Source organism: Mytilus californianus, unplaced genomic scaffold (genome assembly GCF_021869535.1).
Source record: "Mytilus californianus isolate M0D057914Y unplaced genomic scaffold, xbMytCali1.0.p SCAF_8, whole genome shotgun sequence".
Taxonomy (NCBI): Eukaryota; Metazoa; Mollusca; class Bivalvia; order Mytilida; family Mytilidae; genus Mytilus; species Mytilus californianus.
This window is the reverse complement of record NW_026262734.1, coordinates 77,939,741-77,960,735: the sequence shown is the minus strand read 5'-3', so window position 1 is coordinate 77,960,735 and position 20,995 is coordinate 77,939,741. Positions and strand designations below refer to the sequence as shown.

Genomic DNA, 20,995 nt, shown 5'->3' with positions numbered 1-20,995 from the left:
AAATAAGACTACGCTAGAGACTATATATTTTATTTACATAAAATCTACCTAATTACCAACCTTTCGATCCTGATTAAACGAAATTTAAATTTTTTTCTTATCACAAATCTTTATACTTCTATGCAACATAAAAACTTCAGATCAAAATTTCATATTACTTGTTGCAAAACATTTCAGTGATTCAGATCAAAGCAATCAAGATCTTCTGAACACTTGCTACATCTTTGTTAACATGTCATATTCATTCTGTCTTGTTGTTCAAAATTCTTTTCCCCAACCTATTTCCTTCATCTATATCACTATTTAAAAATGATGTTACTTTTGAGATCAATCCATTTCCAAGGAAGATTGATAAATGTGACACCTCTATTGGATAATCAATATGAAATATTAAGTGCTTTTCCATTTGTCTTGAAATAATGCTTGTAAAACACAATAGATATGATTGTTTAAAGATGAACAAATAAATCCACCAGCAAACAATAACAACGTACGTCACATTCCATCCAAACACATTTCTGAAACATTTGTCAATAACTGGTAAAAAGTGCAAGCAATTAACACTTTAAAGCATCATTTATGAAAGAGACATTTCTTCTCTACATGAGCACTTAAATCCATTATCTTTTCAGTAAGTACGATGATGAAAACATTAAACATTCGCAATCTACATAGTAAACAAAGGAGCACATACAATTCCCGTTTTAATCCATACAGAATCATCCTCCACATAATTCCTTGTTCTTGAGCCTCCCTTTTTTCATCTGCGATAAGAACCTACATTTTCTTGTACAGAAAACAAAATCTAAGGCCTACTACTATCTAAAAAATTAACTATTACGAGACCACTCAAGCACTATTATAGACAGAAAACCTACAACTTGACATTTAAAGAAGCCATTCACCAGTTAGAAAACTACAAGAAAAGACTATGCTAAAAATATACATAAAGGACAAACTACCCATACTAAGTTAACTAGGACTATTACAATAATAACAGATACTATTTCATGCCACAATACTTTCTTCACATAAGCAGTAACACCTCTGACATTCCATACATTAACTGTCTATGTACAAAACATTGCAATAACTTCAATTGCCTTCATCCCTGTCTAAAAATCAAAGCCTGCATTCCACTTTCTTTGCAATTAAATTGGCCAGCAATTACTGCCAACGCAGATGTTTTCAAAACTGTATTGATGATGTTTGCCAATCAGATATTCAAAAACATTCAACCAAGTAATTATCGAGTACACATCAAAATCAGCAAGTGCAAAATACACAGCTACAGCAGCATGGTTCTCTGCCTGTAGGTCACGATGGATAAACCCCAATGTTTATTTGCGTTCTAGCAAAACTAATAGCAAATTCATTTTCTTTACGGTAGCGATAATGAGATGGAGTGTTTAAAAGATTATAATAGTCGGGAACAGAAGGCAATAAGTTTGCTTTCCAAAAGGCACTGCAGATGACAGCTGTTTTCAAACCGTGTGTTCAACAAAAAACACAACTTATCTACGTCCATATGTAAAAAAACAGACGTCAGTCAGGAATTTGGGGATCTGCCAAGCAATCGATGCATCAAATCAAACTGATGAAAATAGAAAACATTTGATACTTTCTTTTTTATTTGTTTTCTTTACAATTTTTTCGTAATTACTGTTACTTTTATCAAAATCAAGTGATTATCATGCAGAATGTTATGAAATGTTGGCTCCGATCGAAATCCCCCGCCTCTTTTGGCTTTCCTTGATGATTTTTACAGATTTTTCACAACTCCCTTTTGATAACTTTGCTCTTCCAGTCAAAGAGAGAGGAAAATCATTTTGTAATGTTTTCTAGTGACTTCTGTTAAGTGAAATTCGACCAAACTTCTTAAAAAAATATAAATTCATTTTTAACACGCCAAATTTTATCAGCTTATTTTTATTATCCAAATCATTATCAAATCATTGATCTAAAAAACACCCATGTTTTCACAACAAAAGAACATTCAATTCAAAATCAAGATTATTTCAACGTTTTCACTGTTTACTGGGGCTTTTTAAATGTCAGATAGTTATAAGATTTTTATCAAACTTTCTCAAAATCGTGTCAATTGTTTTCAAAATTAAAGTTTATACAAAAATTTAGTCCAATTTTAAAAGAAATTGAGATTATGTAAGCAAGTTTTATACATGTTGTACATTTTTTTTTGTACAAAACAATAATCTTGAATCAATCCAAATTTTATTAGCTCTCTGAAACAGCAGACCTTTCAAATAAATGTCATTTCAAAATTCCATTTTGATACCGGTCCAAATTAGCTCAAAGAAAACAACTGAATCTAAGGATCTTTATTTCATTAACAGGGCCAAAATTTTCTTCCTTAATTAATTTGCTCATGGAATACTAATCTTTCGTAGATTTCTTGATTCCCTTCAACAATGAGATTGAAGTCCCCCAGGAAATATATATATTTTCCATTGCTTCCAAATCCCAAAACCAACAATATTTTCACAAACCTATAAAATTGATACCCGAGGAAAAATACTCCCATAGTTTCCAAATTTTGCATCAATTTTAGTATCTTGACTGGTTATTTCAGTGTGACATAACTGAGCTAATTTGGTTCTAATATGTCAGGGAATTGTGGGAACTTTTAATTTTCCCATAATTCCCTTTGGGTTTTCTGTACAGCCATCTTACCTCGATGTCTCATTGTCTGTTTATCAAACATAAGCATTGCATCTTCAATCTGCAAAGATAAAAAGAGAATATTTTAGACCTTTTGGTGACGGGACTAAAAACAAATCTGTAGGAAAATCAGTTTTATATCTTTTTCTTGCTTCATATAAATCCTGTTGCTGTAATAGATTACTGTAAATTCAGAAATTATTGCGAGGTTTTTATTAATGCGAATAATGCGACTTGTCGAATTCACAAAAATAAGAACTCACATTCCGATATCTGATACATATGTTTGTATGCAGATTTTCCTGAAATCGCAATAATTAAACTCGCATTTTTGTCCATTCTTCAACAATTGAAATAATAAATGCACGCAATAATTTCTGAATTTACAGAAATAAGAAACAAATATATGTTATTTGATGCATCTATAGCAGCCTACTCGTATGCCAACTTTGCCTGACTTCAGCTGATTAACTCAAATATATCTCTTTTAGTCACGTCAGAGACATCGTTTTACAGGTCTTAGAGATCTTAGTGGTCTGGTCAGTTAATGTACTTATGGTGACCAGTATTCCAAATCTGACATTTTCGATGAGTGTGAATTTGCAAAGCAAGAGATTGTTGTTTACCCTGTAGACCCTGTAGACGCATTAATCTTAGTCTCATTCCTTTAAGAGTTCATATGATTCCATGGTTGTTTTAAATTGATTTGTTTAGTCAAACTGGATTTGCAAGATTTGAACATCAGTAAACTTATCTAATTGCCTTGCTTACTATCCAATCTCTTTCTACAAATATTTTTTTTTCATTTGACATTTGAAAGTGCTTTATTAAAAGTACTTTCACTTCAAATATTTCTTTTACAAATCGCATTTCTAACTGACATCAAATTCAAATGACTTCTCAAAAAATTATTCAAGGTACATCGTACTAAGCTCTTCAAGAAGTACGAAAAAAATTATTAAATTGAGAATCACATATTGCACGCTAAGTAAATATGCATCAATTTCGACTGAACTTATGCAAATACTGCAAATGATTTTTTAAATGAACATAATGACCCAATATTATTATAATTGATTTCAAGTGGGTCAAATACATATTTTTGGCACCTTCTAACCACTTTGCTTTCAATATTTTGTAAACAGTAATTGAATTATGCAATGTTATATAATTAAAGTTTTGACAAAGTAGACTGTTTAAACACTGTATTAATAAAGTTGATTTATTTTAGGACCCTTTATTAAAAAGCCATGTGTTCATAAAAGTACTTTTTGTTATTTAAACAAACTCTAATTTTAATTAACATAGCATGCTCTGTAAACCATCAATTTCAATGATTTTTTTTTTGTAAATATCATTTGAAAAGAAGTTCCAGGCAGTGAGTTCTTAAAGCATTGAAAATATTACTGAAAAGTGAATTATATTATTCACTGCAAGTTTTGAAATATCACAATTTCTTAGGGCCAAAGCTGTTGGCAAAGATTCATTTTATGTTGTTCTTGTCTCGGAATCTTTTCCTTCTTGAATATTAAACTTACACAAGGAGATATTTTTGCTAGTCTATTTGAATCATATACTCAGCACAAATGTATCCTTCACAAAAACTGCCCCCTTTATATCATTAAAATGAAAATGGTTTTTAAAAAATATGTCAGAACTGTTTTTTATTTTCCTAAAGGAGAACTTGCACTGAGAAACCAATCATTTTCTTTTGCTTTGAGACAAATATTAACCTTTGATCCTAAGTATATTCATTACCTATTCCCCATCCCAGTATAGAAACATCAAAAGAGGCTACTTTAAATGTGATTACAATTAGAGGACCAAAACAGATTCCCAAAACAGAAGCCATATCTTTTTTGCCAGACCTTTATACTTCCCCTTTACTGGAAAGATTTCAAATGTAACTGGTTGTGACAACTCGATCAATATCATGATTTCCTATTAATTACATTATGCTAGCTATAAACATGAAGTCAATTTGAATATATTTTTTTCCTCTGGAGGAAAAACCGATGAACTTTATTTAATGACAGATTCATTAGATCTACGATCTTTAGAAATTTTATGTGATGTGGTAGCAATCAATGGGAATTTATTTAGAGTCCTTGCTGATTGATTTGATCTCAGTCCTCGCTGCGGAAAATCATACAACATCAAACAAACTTCTAATTTAGTTATGCCTATTAGCCAATATCCAACAAGGACTTATAGGAAAGTTTATAAGCCCAAAAATAGCCTCATCTTGAAAGAGGATTGCAAAATAAGAAAGTTGAAATGAAATATCAAAGAAATAGGTTCAGCAAATATAGTTCAATTTGTAACTTTCAGCTGGGATCCCATAAAGGTTGCTTTCTGTTTTCAATATAAAAATAAGGAGATGTGGCATGATTGCAAATAAGACCACTATCCATACAAACAAAATGACAAAGATGCAAACAACTATTGTCAGATCACGGTACGGTTCCCAACAATTAGCAAAACCCAAACCCCACAGCAAGCTGCAATAGGCCAAGAGATGCTGCAGAGTGAGTTACGGACCCAAAAGAGAAAACCATTCTCACCAAAGATACATTCTTAGTACGTATCAATAGTCCGGAAAGGCATTCAAAACACAGTCAATTCTGTATGCAATTACCCTCATATTGTTCTCAATGATAAATTATCCAAGCCTACTTCTGTTAAAAAAAAAACAACATATCAGTCTCTTTTGCTATTGATCAAGATAAATGTTGGACTGTAACTATTCCCCCTTATGAATGTACAGAATAGAACCTTTAAGAAAATGTCTAATAATGGGTGATTGAACCAGCTTTCACTAAAGGCTCTCTGTCCTAATACCCCACTCTGATCACGATATCATGCATGGCAAAGGAGAGTTTATAGTTGATTAATCGTTTCTGATTTGTTGTTTGCATGTAAACTGTCTAATGGCGACATTTGATATCACTGAATGCATCTTCGGGTTCTTAAAATGACAAAAGTGGATAGAAGATGTTGTAATCATCTCTTAGTGAGTAAATGAAATCATGAGGTACTTACTTAGTCTTAATTATGATCAAACTTGTTATAACGCTTTGTCGTTTTTTTCTCCACATTTTAACCGATTTGTGTTTTGGAAGTTAATAAAAAAAAAAAAATCTCAAAGTCAAAGAAGCTAGACAAAATCTCCAATTGTATGCATCCTTTTTTTCTGAAGGTGATTTCACACTATCCCCTTAGGGTACTTTGTATGTCTATTTTTCGTATAACTTCAGGTGTTTTATAGGCTTCATGTATGGGTAACTCTTTAGGCATCTTTCTGGCTTTATAATGTTTAAGGGTTGTCATTGATATACTATTGGAAACCTAATTATCTTTTTATGCATATGTATAAAATATTACTCCAATCCTTTAAATCGTTCAAATTTATAATATTTCGTAATCTATTTCACATCAATGCCAAACTCAATTTGAGTACTACAATTGTCCAATCTGGATTTTCCCAATCAAATTCTTCAAACAATCAAGTACACAACATTAAAACAGAACAATATGGCAGCTATTTATACACTACACAGAAATTCCATCAACATTTAGAAAACCGATTAATTTCTCAATTATAAATAATGATTATATAGGGTTATTATATCATGCACTGTACGTTTGTATCTGAACCGAGACCCATCAAGCTTAATTGCATCAAGAAGAACTTGAGAGAGAAAAAGCAAAAACTTGCTTTCATTATTCGCCAGACACCCCAGCATATTTGATTAAAATCACTATTAGGTGAACCCATCTGTTAAATTAAAAGATTTGGCGAAACAGAATTCCTTCTCCCTGGCAATCATCACTTCATATTAAAGGCAAATCAGACGATCCTGCCACCGAATCATTGTTAAAACATTACAATCTAACTGAGTACTACAGATTTGGCATAACTTCTGGGAATTTTTGCTTTTCAACTTTGTAATTGATTTCGGCCTTCTAACCTATTTGATGCCAGCACCATTTATGGTCTTTTTGTAGACCAAACAGGTTTCTGGCATACTCAACTACACATTTGGAGATGAAACAGATAACCCACTTTCTTCTTATGTACATGACATCATATATTCTGCCACACATCGTTCTTAAATGGCTGTAACAAAATCATGAGGGAGGCATTTTCAGACAGATATCTATAAATAATACTGAAAGGGTAAATTTAACCCTTATTTCAATTCTCTTTTATCTTTTTAAATTGACATAGACTTGAATATTGGATAACAACTATAAGTTTTATTCTGACCAGAAATTGACAGAAGACATATATGTAAATATGTAAATAATTTCCCTTGTACAAATTGTCAAAGAAGTATGAGTTCATTTTAATTTGAATACAAATATCATATCATTTGTTGACAAGTTATTTTATGCCCTAGGTCTAATGAAATGCCTATAATTACTTTTTATCAGTTAACAAATCAAATCTTTTACATAAAACAAAAGTTTTTTTTTTTTGTTTTGTTCATGCACTATACTTAGTATTGAGGCGGTTTCCATTCATTGTCTTACCAAGACAAGCGGAAAATCTAAAAACAAGAAAAGGTTATTTTATTTATTAAGAATCAAATATCATGTTTTCAAGTGCATTATCGGTGAAATACTTGAAGATCTGTCCATTTTTTGAAACAGACTTTAGATGGTAAATTTACCCCAGACCAAAACAAAATACCATCTGATTACTTGATCCTTCAAGGTTGCGGCCTTACACAATACAAAACGGGGATTTAGTCACTCGGTTGTCAATCAACTAACTAACAATAGGTCCCTCAATAGACTTGTCAGCCACCAAGAATAGACAACTGTTAAACTGTAACTATCGTTAAAATCTCCCAACACAAGGAACGCAACAATAGCGTCAAGTTCTACCACCCACAATAGAATCAAAGTTTAAATCCGATTATACCTGACTGTATAAATTGCCGACTAACAAAGGCATGCCCCATCAAACTGAAGTCAAATGCTGATTCTTCCCGCCTTTCAACGCCAATATGCATATAAATATCATAAGGTAATTACGAACAATGCCTGATAATAACTATATACTGTCAAACATACATGATGGACGGTTAATATAATACGAGCGTTGAAGCTAGACAACCACGGAAGTCTTTTATTATATCATAATTTATCAGATATGTTTTTATGAATTTCATCGCATTCTTCAATCCTGGTTTTAATCTTGACGTGTCAAAACCTTGTCAATTCTACATGTGAACTTCTTTTTTGTATATCAAAGCGATTCTGTATCAAAACAATTGCTAATTAACATTCATGAAATTCATTAAGGGAGAAAATATTAGGTTCATATCCTCTATTAAAACAACTGTTTGTATGTAAATGTTAAGTTTTCGAATAAAAAAAGACGTAGGATTTACATCAATGAGTGAGCAAACCACTAACATTAAAATGTCAACAGACACATGGAATTCAATGTATTAATTGTATTTTTTATATGATATTAATTTGTGTGTATGATGATTTTTTTTTTAAATAAGCTTATAGAGTTTTGGCAATTTTACTTATAAGCTTTAACGTCTAAGTCTTTTTTATATTTCTCCTGAAACTACCAACTGAACTTACATAAACTCAGCAGACGCCGAGAAAGGTTGCCAAATTTGTTTCTGTCATACAATATTTTATTAATTCTCTCCATGACAACTCAACTTCAAATTGGTGTAATTTTCGCCACATATAATATCACGTTTAAGACAATCTAATTGTAGCTTCAAGCCAACAAAAGTGTTTTCTCCCGCCAGCCATTTCAAGTCACCGTTCATATAACTGTCAATTTGTAACAAAACGGTACCACTTACAGAAATGAAAGTTCCAAAAGACGATGATAAAAAAAAGGTTTAATTTAAAAGTTGTTTTTTGTAATGGATTTTTGCACCAACAGACAGACAAGACAAAAATCTAATTTTTAAAAGTTGTTTTTAAAGGAAATGTCATTTCAAGGCATTATGTGAAGAAAGTGGTTTCCTTAACAGCTTGTATGTCTTTTAACTTCCAAAATCGTGTGTTCTTTGTTCTTAATCTCTTTCTAATACTGAAAAAATTTGAGCAGCTTTTTTTTCAGCTTCAAGTATTGGGAAGTTATGAATTGGAAAGAGCACCTTTTATGTAGTATCACCCAAGTTCAGTATTTGCATAAAAATATGCTCACATAACGTCATATCATTCATTTTTATTTTCTTCTACACAGATCTGACAATATAAAATCAATTCAGTTGGTAATATCAAGGATTCCATTGAAACAAATTCTAATCTAAAATCAGAACTATTCATTTCTTAATATACTTTTTTATTTCTCAAAACGGATTTCTATATACTTTGACCTTTTATATATTATTATAGAAAATGGTTTGTATATTAACAATGATTAATTAAGGGTCATTTAGAGCTCAGCATTGATGTTTTTACATTTACGTTCATGATTTTAAATCGAAATAATAATGTCTATATTCAAACTGTAGGTAGAAAAAATTTATCATTATCTTAAAATGATCTAAAATGTCACTTAAGAATATTTAAAATTTGATGACATAAGTATTATATAAATGATATATTAATCACAGGTTGAAATTTCAACATATGGGTAACTCTCAAAATAAAACCTCTGTCTATATAATACTTAATACAACTGGTATTTCCATGAATTTATAACAGCAATTAAAATGAGCTCAACGAGTGTCCCCTGTTTCAAAAAACTATACTTTTCTTGAGGCACATCTATCAAATACATATTGCGTCATTTCTAGAATGCAGATTGCTAAAATTGCATTCTTTTATCTTGACCTCTTTTTCTCCATTCTCAATATAAGTTCTAATCAACCATACATGATATAAATTCAGAATTTGTATGCATTTATATCACAAATTAAATCAATTAATCAAAATCCGTCAAGAGTTACCACCTCAACCTTTCCTAACGTCAACCGTCTCATTTATTTTTTTTCGCCATTAACGTTGATACTGATTTCTCCTAATTCATCATAAACTTATTAATGATTTCCTTTCCCCTGACAGTCCTAGCACAAGTATACAGGATTGTTACGATAAATGAAGTGGCCATTGATTGCGATACATTTAGACATGGTAAATCTCGGCACAAGCATTCGGATCAATAAGAGAGAAGATATAGGGCTATACATATGTACAGACAGCGGGAGAAACACCAAGCAATTTTTCAACGTGTCAAATAAAGATTTTCATTACATCGATGCTTATCTCTTACAGCCGAAAAATACCAATCTAAACAAAACCCAAAATCAATACGGAAATAGCTGTAACGTCTGCTTGAATGGCCATCATAGATATTACACGATGGTAAAAGCCAATATACGCCAAAATCAAAAGCATAAAAATCAAGAATACCAATGGTTAGCAAGAAAGTTCAATAACAATTAGGTCGGAATAAAAACATGGAGAGAAACGAGATCACATTCTACAACTAGGGAAATTTTTAGGTTTTATCATAACCACGAGATTATAGCAATTTAAAGATTTGTTGGCATTTTTTTTTTGCCTGAGGTCGAATATCCAACCTGCGTGAATAATGAAAAGCATTTTGTGGAGACGAAGATTTAATTAAGTTTGAAATTCAAACATTATTGGATGAAGTGACATACTAATTATTACCAAACTATCTCTAAATCAAATTCAGATAAAAAAAATCCTTTGAAATCATTGACCTTTTGACCTTTAAATAGCAAACCTTTGAATAAAATGCCCCTGTTACAAGATAATTAGCTGTAATCACAACATGCATTTCAGCAAATGGAATGACATGTTACACTTAACCAAGAATGATCATTGCACTTTTGTTATAGTGATTCTACATGTTCTAAAAGGGTCATAAAAACTAATTGGTGAGTCCCCTGAGAGAAAGATGTGGTGACTATCACCCACTCTGGACAATGTTACAGGTCTGTTGAGTTGACATTTATGGTTAAGTACAAGTCTGTTCTCATTTTCATATTGCAATTTATAGTTGTGCATTTTCTTTAAATGGCCTCTTTTGGGAATCACAGAGAATTCTCTTTATGGATTAAGACATTTTCAAATGTAATGGTTTTGTCTGTTGTTATTAGTTTCAAAACAGATCATTAAAGTCTTAAAATTATAAAAGAGAACCCAATTATTTCAAAATATGATTCAGTAAATAAAGCATTTTCCTTAATTCACTTCTACGAACTTTTACACTAAATATTCAAATTTAAAAATCACATAAATCAAACAATTTAATTTCATTACAGCTCTTTCCTATTGAGAAAAACAGTTCGATTTTAGAATCATTCAATCTAAAAAGATAACTATCAGTTTAGTTTTAAAGCTTCATTATATGAACAAATCTGTCACATACAAAAATCCTTGCGACTTGTCAATTTTCCATCATTTTCATCTTTGATACTTTACAACAATACACAACATGTCGCAGAACATATGCTTACATGGGTTTAGTCTACATCAATACACAAACACATATCGCCAAAACAATCTCAATTCTGTCAAATCATATTATAAAATTACTGTTCAAACAATATTGATAATAAATAAATCATTTTGATGAACTTGAGACTAGGGAGTACATAATACTATCCCAAGCTGTTGCTTGCAGGGTTTTACTGAAGAAAATTATGACGTCTGATGTGCATTGAAGGGTATTTTTTAAGACTGTTATCTGTTGGGATTGAAATTTAAGATTTTTGCCATTGAAGAATATTATAGTAAATTTACTTAGGGTAACGATAATCAATGCAACAGATGACACCCAATTTGTAACAGCAATTACACAAAACAATACAGTAAATCGTGGTGAAACAGATTTTTGTATCTGATGACAAAAATGATAAAATCAAACATTGAAATGAATGAAAAAAAATCAGTCAAATCAATCTGTTGACACTTTTTGTTTACTTTGGTTAAAATTTTGGACATAATAACGTGATTGCAATTTTAAAGGCATTACCAGTATTCGTTTTGCCTGAAACTGCAAACTTTGCTGTCTTTATTTCTGAAAACGAAATCAATTGTCAGATTCTGAGTTTCACAATCAGTTTTGAAACTTATATAATGGACTCTCATCCAAGAAATGACTTGGAATGTGAAGGAAGAGTGTTAATTATTCCAGTCCGACAACTCATGGTCTAGACTGGGCCTTCTTTGAACCCACTGCCTTGTTGTATTTCCATATAAATTCTAGTCTTTTTGACCATAATGTCTAAAAGATTGCATAAAAATTTGCAACTTAATGAAGAACTATGGATGTCTCCATGTCCATTCCTTCGGAAACAAACCATACTGATCCTGTATTACTTCCGTGCACTGGCTGCATATATTAAAAATTTATCAAGCAAAGTAACAAGTAATTGTCCTTAAGTCTGTGTAATTGTATCCCTGATGTAATTTATAATTAATAGACTAACAACCTATGCTTTTTCTTATTCATTTAAGATACAATTGATAAGTTTCTGACCACAATATCACCATCACAATCATACTGGACTTATTCTTGTTATTTCTTTTTTTTTTTACCTGTATAGAATAATTAACCTCACAAAATTCTACCGATTATCACTTCTTCATAATTGATGGATTCTATGATTAAAGATTTTGTCTCTGGGGATTACAATTACAGCATACCGAAGACGAAGACGATTCTGTAGCTACTCTTTACAGTAGGATTAAGGCACATTTGTCGTGAAAAGCCTTCAGAAATCATGATTGTCATACAGCAATACCACTGTTGATTTCTGTCATATCACGCTAAAATCAAACAATATTGTGTCACTTGCAGACAATCACACATTTGGGAGACAGCTAATGTACATTGAATTTAGCTGTTAATTTTCTCTGTTTCTGGCTGAAATTTCTGTAAATTCAGCATTATTTTTTTTTTTCAAATGGAACTTAAGTATCTCACTTTGTTGGGGAATACTTTTGGAGGTTTTCTTCTGTCTTTAGTTAATGACAAGAAAAGTAAAATTAAAGCAATCATTTTTTTTTCCAATCTCCTGAAAAAATTTACAAAGAACCTTAAAAATCTCCCACAAGGAACCTCAGCTTAATTTTAATTTGTAGAAAATACAGAAAAACACAATTATAGGCTTGGATGAACAAATCACAACAGTCTAATGATATTAGATTTGAATTACATCGTTAAAATCAAATTTGTAAACACTTTCAAATATTCAAATTCAGTAAAAACTTGTACTTCAACGCCAGGATATTTTGTTTATTTAAATGCAAATTTAACTGATCATAGGAAAGAAGTAAATCAACTATTTGTCTGAACAGAAATGAGAAACAATTTGAGTTGTTTTAACATACGTAGGCAAAACATAACAGATATATATTCCAGATGGGGAACTGATTTTTTCTTAATTTCTTTAAAACTTCAGGTGTGTGCACACACAGGGGCGTTTCTAGGATATTTGAAAGAGAGGGTGTAGAATAAAATCTTTCGCCGAGCGGAGCGAGCCGAAAATTTTTGTGGACCTTTTTTTTGCTAAAAAACATAAAATAATTGTGAAATGCACTAATGTAACGGTTCAATACAATATTAGCAGATTACGATAGTTTTTTTTTTGTTTTTTGAAAAGGCCCATTATGCCCTCACCTGGACCCGCCCCTAACACAAGCCCTTGTTTTTCCTAATTTGGTATCTTCTGTTTCACATACAAGTTATAATACCCCATGTGGTTGATTATAGGTCTAACCCTGTTACAGGTGAAGTTCTTGACCAATGGTATTAGAAATGACAGGGGTTGTCAAAAAGTATTACAACTTATCTCCAGTTTAAATTCTTAGACTTAAATTGTAAACAAATTGACACTTTTGCACACCTACACTTGTAAATATCTTGAAATGTCTTGAAAACAATATTTCCTTTGATGTGCAAAGTCATGCATTCATTTGAACCCACATGACACATTATGGTGCAGTAGGATTAGTACAAAAATTTGTATGCCTTCAGGCCGATAATCTGCCATAACGGCTTGAAATAGACATGTCACACAAAAAAGGGATAAAGCATTGGAGGGAAAATCCTGTTAATCTCACCACAGGAAAAGAGATTTTAAATCTGATCCCATTGCAAATCATCTTGACATTATAAGTCCGATAAAAAATGTTGAATAAACTCTATCAAGTAGCATTTTCATTTCTTCAAACAATGATTTGGCATCTTTTTAACATATTGATCAAAATGAAATTGACACTGAAATAAAGCTGTTGAAAAGTACATGTACATTTAAATCATACGTGTCTAAAATGGCTAAGTACGAAGACAGGTCCAATAGCCATAAATTAAAGGTACAAGTCTCAATCATTTCCAAAAAGCTTGGTATGTAAATTGTAGTGAACAGTATTACGTAATTTGAAATTTTCTTTAAATCTTATTCAAATTTTACAATGTCCAAGAATCAATTACTACTTGGGAAGTTCTCAAGATCAAACAAAAACTTCAAGTGCAGACTATATTTAACGTTTCAATCTGATAGAGTTGTCATTAAAAAATCTTTAATTGTATGTCACCCTAACCTCAAACGAACATGAACAAATAGCTTCTTTCTATAGTTTGGAAAAAAAATGCATAAAAAGTAACAATTGATATTATTTAAGGCTCAATCAATCTAAGTTAAATCTTTTCATTACGCCATATCATTTTTTTTTCTTCATATTATTATAAAGATCTGACAGTTTTTAACAACTTTTAAAAATCACAAAAAAGTCTCTTACAATGTAATACAGTTGGGCTCACAGTACCAGTAATGATTGGTACTTGTAGATAAATAATAATTGAGACTTTTATAAAAGATTTAAGATTCCGGGTAAGTTGTCTATAACACTATAACATTCTTTGATATTTAATATTTCCCTGTGGTTTAATTGAACTTGACCACGATTGAAACTGTTTCAAGACAGACTAAGGAATTTCTCTTCAATATTCAAAGGGGAATTAAATACATGCAATACATTTCTGCACTCTCCTAAATGAAGACATTACCATTTATGATTTGAATCCTAATTTGCACACATTTTAAACATAATAAATTAGAACGAACTATAAATATTTAATTTGAAGACTGATAATTTTGTAAAAAAATTTGACAATGACATAATATGGAATGAAATTATCTAGTTGTGAAGTTGAATTAATCGTTAATGTGATTCCCAACCTTAAAATTAAGTCCTTTCACTGCACACAAACTCAATTAAAAGAATTCTTTATAAATATATTAACAAATAAGTCCAATAATGGGTCTCAACTCCAAATTCATTGAGAGACTTATGGATGCATATTGTTGGTCTAATTGTTATCAAGTACGTTAATTAACTTCTTCTCAACATGTTCAAGTTCAAGATTAATCTACAGCATGATTTTTGGGTACAATACTCATGATACTATGCAACTAATTTAACCTCTTGACCTATTTCATAATTGTCCAATTGATTTAAATATTTATTTAAACCAAAAATAATCTTGCATGGACTTTTGTAACTACTATATATCTAGGACCTATAAGTCTCAAAGCATCAACAAGGATCAGTACTTAATAAAACAGTTTTAAATTGTATGCTTTTTACTGTATACTGAATATTAAGTTAATTTCTTTTTTTTTTAATCAAACTATTGATAGATCGCTATTAAATTTCTTCTTCCAAATTTTTTTTTTTTGTAACAACAAACTTTGATATCAATTTCTTTTACTTTAAAATCAGCATGATCAGCATTTTCTCTTTTTATCAATCAAATTTTGAAAAAATACACTATCTGATGGTCTGGATGGGGGGGGGTCCTTCGACATTTCTGTATTTCATAATTTTTTAGGACATTTTTCTCTATTCTTTATGCCTATTATTCTCTATTCTTAATATAGTTTAGCACCTCATTAATCTCTTTTCTTTATATTTTTTGCCCATTATTCTCTATTCTGTAAACCCCATTCCACACCCTCCTATCTTGTCCACTATTTTTCCTTTATTCCTTCTGTCATATAAGTGTACCGGTAATTAAGTCCCAATAAATACAACTGGCTTATAATCTTCTAGTTTAACTTAGCCACCTGTATCTACTTACCAATCAACAACAATCTGCTTAACAAGCCACGCTAATTACATTAGAACCTGATCAAAGACTCCAACAGTTCAGGTGTTAGCAGTACAGGTAAAACGATTGATCCAGACCACAACAAGAATGGTAAGCCCATCATCTCTGCGAGTTTCATGTGAAGTTTGCAGCCGACCACTATTTACACTTCATTACCTTCCCATAAGACCACCAATCAAGTTTCGACCATCACATCACATGAAGAGTGACCGATGACTTATTCCGACCTATAATTCCTGTCCAGGCTACCTACAAGCACCTGCAAGGTGTGCGACAATTGTAATTGATTGTGACATTATGTACCTGGGACGATCTCTCATTAATCATATATTTAATGTTAGACTGGGTATTGGTAGAATCACTTAATCAATATTATCTTGTAATGTAAGCGAGAAAAAAAAGTCATGTGGAATTCCCAGATGGAGGTTGTTTCTATCATGTCCTAAAGCAGAAAAATCTATTCGTATTTTTTCAACGTGAACATAAAACAGTGCTTTCAAATGATTAAGTGCATCTCACCTTTAATTTAGTCTAAAACAATGCATTCAGATCTTCATATTCTAATCGGTTTTAAATCAGGAGAGCAATTTTTAATTTGAGTGTGGAGAAATACAGTTTATTATAGAGTTATTAAAAATATATGTTGTTTGCATTTTTTCAATTGTTCTCTCTGGAATAAAAAAGAATATCACAAAAGAAAGCGCAAAAGCATATATACTTAGGATTAAAAATTTGCAACTTAGCAGATTTTTATATTTCGTTATTTAAAAACATTCTCTATCATTAGTAAATATCCTTTATTTACCAATATTGCGTGTTTCGAATCTTAAGAATTTCTAAAATAAATCTTCTCTAAGAATATACTCTGTTAGTGTTTTTTTATCGTTAATAACCTTGATTATCTTTCCTTTTCAGACAACACAAAACAATACATTGTACACTATATCAAACTATTTCCATACCAAATTGGGGAAATTCAATTAACGTTTTCCGAGGTTGTCAGTATTCATGCAACAGCGCCACAATCCTATTTACAAACCATCGGCATCTAAATTCATTGTCTATTATCTTCTTGATCATTGTAATCTTATAATTCTGTCGAATATTGATGCCGATCTGTCATCAGTTTCCCCAGAGGTTTTCAAGCGAGGCTGTAAGAATGCCGTGTGACACTTTAAGCAGATTAAAGATCTTATGTCTTACATGCTTTAGAAATCGGCTGTAATCTATCAAGGACTTTTTTAATCCTATTTGTTATGTGTGTAGTCCAGCGGTGAGCGTCAAAGACTTGTTTTTTGCAGGAAGATGATTTGATCAGATCAGGGACAGTACTGCTGCTTAATCTTTATTGATTATATATATTTAATGGCATGTTGTTGTTTACTTACTGGTCTGTGAGGGATCACAGTTTAGAATGATGGCAAGTGAGCGCAGTCAAGAATTTCAACAAGCCAACACAAAAAAGAGTTTCATTAAGAAAGAAGTTGTGAAGTGACAAGAGCATATCTGTAGCCAAGGGAGTTTCGGACAGGAGGGATCACAGTTTAGATTGATGGTACTTAAAGAATTTTGACAAGCGAGCACAGCAAAAGAGTTTTGAAAAGTGAGAAGTCGTGAAGTGATGAGAGCATATCCCCAGCCAAGGCGGTTTTAGACCGTGAGAACAACTATTAAAGACTATGTATGTAATGCAAGATTCAGATCATTGAAGTTTGACTATTAAAGTTACGATCCTAAATAACCTCCCTTTGAGACATCCTGGCTCTGGGTCTGCACAATAAAGAGTGGTTAGATATGTGACCGCAGTAAATTACCTAAATTACCGTTATATTTTTAACTTCTAAGTAGGATATACAACAGGACCCAATGCCTTTCCGAAAAAGACACATTCTATCTTAAAACTAATTTGACAAAACAAAATTGTTCTCTGAGGCTATTTTCTAAACTGACAACTTTTCACAAGTCTTTTAAGACACAATACAGAATCCTGTCTTCCTTTTAACATACATTAACAAGAGGATGATAGGATGTAAATATTTCCCACGACAACCATACTTTGACCTTCACTGTTTCCCCTTTGACCTACACTATTTCGGTATCTTAACAAGAATGTTTGGTTTATTCTAGAACACAGACGACATGACCCTTCTCATGTTCCTTCAGAAGTTACAAGCACATGCGTAATACATGCAGGAAACTACTGGTTATTTTTTAATTGTGGTTCAGTATGACTAAATTGTCTCTTCACCTGTAACACACAATTGTATTAAACAGAAAATAAAAGTTAAATTAATCTGAATAAATATAAAATTCTTTCTCTTTTTTCAAACATTTTAATTTGAAAAACTTTACTTTTTCTTCTTTTTTTCAAGCTTCTTTTTACTCAATGTTTAAAAAAAATCAATAAAAATAATTCTTTTTGTATGTTGAATTTCCCAAGCACTTATCAAATATTTGTCCTAAAGCATCAAAATCATAAACTTTATCAGAGTCGTGTCTGTCTCAGGGCCTGTTAGATAAAAATCTTCTCAAAAATTTCTTTTATAGATACTATTATCCCCTGGTTCAAAATAAAAGTACATGTCCTTTTTAACACAAGTGTAAAAATATTTACTTATTCAATACAACTTTCCAATAAAAATGTTTCTTACACAACTTTTTATCATATTAAGTCATTTTTCATTTTTATGATCAACTTTAATAATTATGAAAATTAAAGTCAAAACAAATTAAAAACAGTATCAACTTTTGTAACAAGATGTAACGCTTCACAATTTTTTTGTCAATTAATTTGTAAATACTGATCATGTTTTATTGCCAATGATGGAAACTTTTTGACACTTTCGCCTTAGAGGCAAATAAACTTGTTAAAAAACAAATGTTCTTAAAAAAAAACAAAAAAACAGAGGTCAAGTACAAAGAAAACAATTTTATACTGAGGCTAATTCATTGTGAACTGGGACTGCAATTTATACTAAGATCATTGAAGGCACTCTGGAAAAAAGGAACAGAAAATAGCTTAAAAATGTTATAATAAAAATAATGAACTCCAACATGAAGTCCATAAAAAATGACAAAACCAAACACTCAACTATATCAGCCGACAGAACGAACGACAGAACGAACGGAAAACATTTAACATATTCCTGACTTGTCACAGGCATTTTCCTAATTCATACATTATTCCAGTAAATTTTAATATAAGCTCTTTTGATATTTCTGTTATATTTTACCACAAGAGTGGTCAAGCAGGGCAAAGCACTTTATCTCTTAACATAACAATCATTAAAAAGTTAAAAGGATAAACCACTTATGTGTATGAACTTTTAAATCTAGCTTAAATACTTTTTTTTAAAGAGGATGTAAATTTTATATAATTTAATACAATTTAAATTTGAAAATTCTAATAAGTTCATCAAAGTTGAAAATTCAAAATTATGCTATTTATCACATTTTTAAGTCATTAATATTCAGTGAAGATGACATTTTATATTTATGCTGTTGAAAAAATCAACATGATTCCGTGTTTGTCTTGAAGGGATGTATGTTTCACAGTTTGAAATGAACCTTTTTTTTTTTTTAAAGTCTTTCAGATGTCATCATTAACTTACCAGGTGATCTGGCTTAATTAAATTCTACAGAAACTCATTTTTTTAATATACATATGAATTAATGGCTCATCTTGTAATATGTCACACCCTGCATGCCAAGAACCATGTTACAGATTCTAGCCCACTTTACATTTGTCAGTTTCATGTGACTACATATTCAGACATACAACCACAGTCAGCAAAAAAATGAATTTGTAAATGAAAGAAAAGATATTGTATTTTTAATGCCACCACATTATTTTCAACAGATTTGAATACTGAGAAAAAAAATTTAACTCATAATTTGCATATTTGACATGTCCAGATCTCTCAATGAGCATATATATATATATATATAGACTCAGATTATCCATTAATATGTTAACAAAAAATTCAAAGTTCAGCAAGTCTATAAACAGAAGAATTTTACAGTGATCAATTCACAAATATTAGACCTTTTTATTTATTTATCTCTGCTTGCCAAGTTTTTTTCATATAGAATAAGTGCTAGTCTTCACAAAAAAAACTTGTTCCATAACACAACTAGACTATCAATCATAAGAAAGCCAAGCCACCAAAAAACAATTACAAATATCCAAAACAAATTTGATGTAAAGGGATCCATTCTGGTGTGAAATGAGAAATTAAATTTTCACAAGTTTGCCGATCTAAGCCCATTTTGATATATTCGTCAATGCATCATATTTAACTAGCCAATTCTTTATGATGATGTATTCACTAATAATTAATGCTCCTGCTTATTTGTCATGCTTATGCGTTCTTCTTGTCATGTTGCAAATGTCAAGGCTTGTAATAGGTATCACTTTTTAATTTAAAAAAAACCTATCAGTGATCAATCAATTTCAATTAATTAGCCCATAAGCTCCCTTGATAATAGTCATTTTTTTTAATAAAAGACATGTACTTTTGTCAGAAATCCATTTTTTTCTTCCTGTAATTGTATATAATTATGAAGAGTGAAAACAGACACATAAATTGCGGATGAAATGTGACTGAGGGTACACAAACATGTCTCCATATAAGTGTAAATTATCTGCGAAAACAGTTATTGCAATAGTTGACCTTCAATCTATTTGATATATCAGAGGACTTTGCATTTTTCATATGGTAAAAAGACAACTTGATTAAATTTAGCAACAAATTCCAAATTTCGTTTTCTGTTTCTGTGGGATTAATTCCAAAGATGAATATCAGCTATAAACATCAGACCGAAAGCAACTCATCAACAATTGAAACTGAACACCTAAGTTTTCACCCCTTTAAACATCAAGCCCAAAACACTTTAAAAGTCTAAAAACTTTTTGCAGCATTTGAAAGGTAGTGAAGTTGCATTACTAATTCGTGTATCAAAATGCAGAAGGCAAAAAATAACAACTACATTTAGATGATCGAAATGTGTTTCTGCATGGAACATGTTCTGAATTCCAAATTTGAACGTAATAGGTTGCTTTTGATCTTTTGAAAGGGTTTACAACGCTAATTAAATAGTCATTAATTTCTTGATAGATTTCCCTTTGATCCAAGGACTTTTCAAAGAGATATGATATTATATAAATTTTTCTAGATA

At 31.0% G+C, this 20,995-nt stretch overlaps 1 protein-coding gene across 2 annotated transcripts in view; it reads right to left on the bottom strand.

Annotated features, from left to right (window-relative positions):
* Nucleotides 1-20,995, bottom strand: part of LOC127711697 (RNA-binding protein Musashi homolog 2-like) — a 107,875-nt gene that overhangs the window by 48,797 nt on the left and 38,083 nt on the right. For both annotated transcript variants that reach the window (XM_052217809.1, XM_052217810.1), the window contains exon 7: nt 2,692-2,740. In XM_052217809.1, the coding sequence (XP_052073769.1) occupies nt 2,692-2,740 (49 nt within the window). The remainder of the gene's footprint in view (nt 1-2,691; nt 2,741-20,995) is intronic.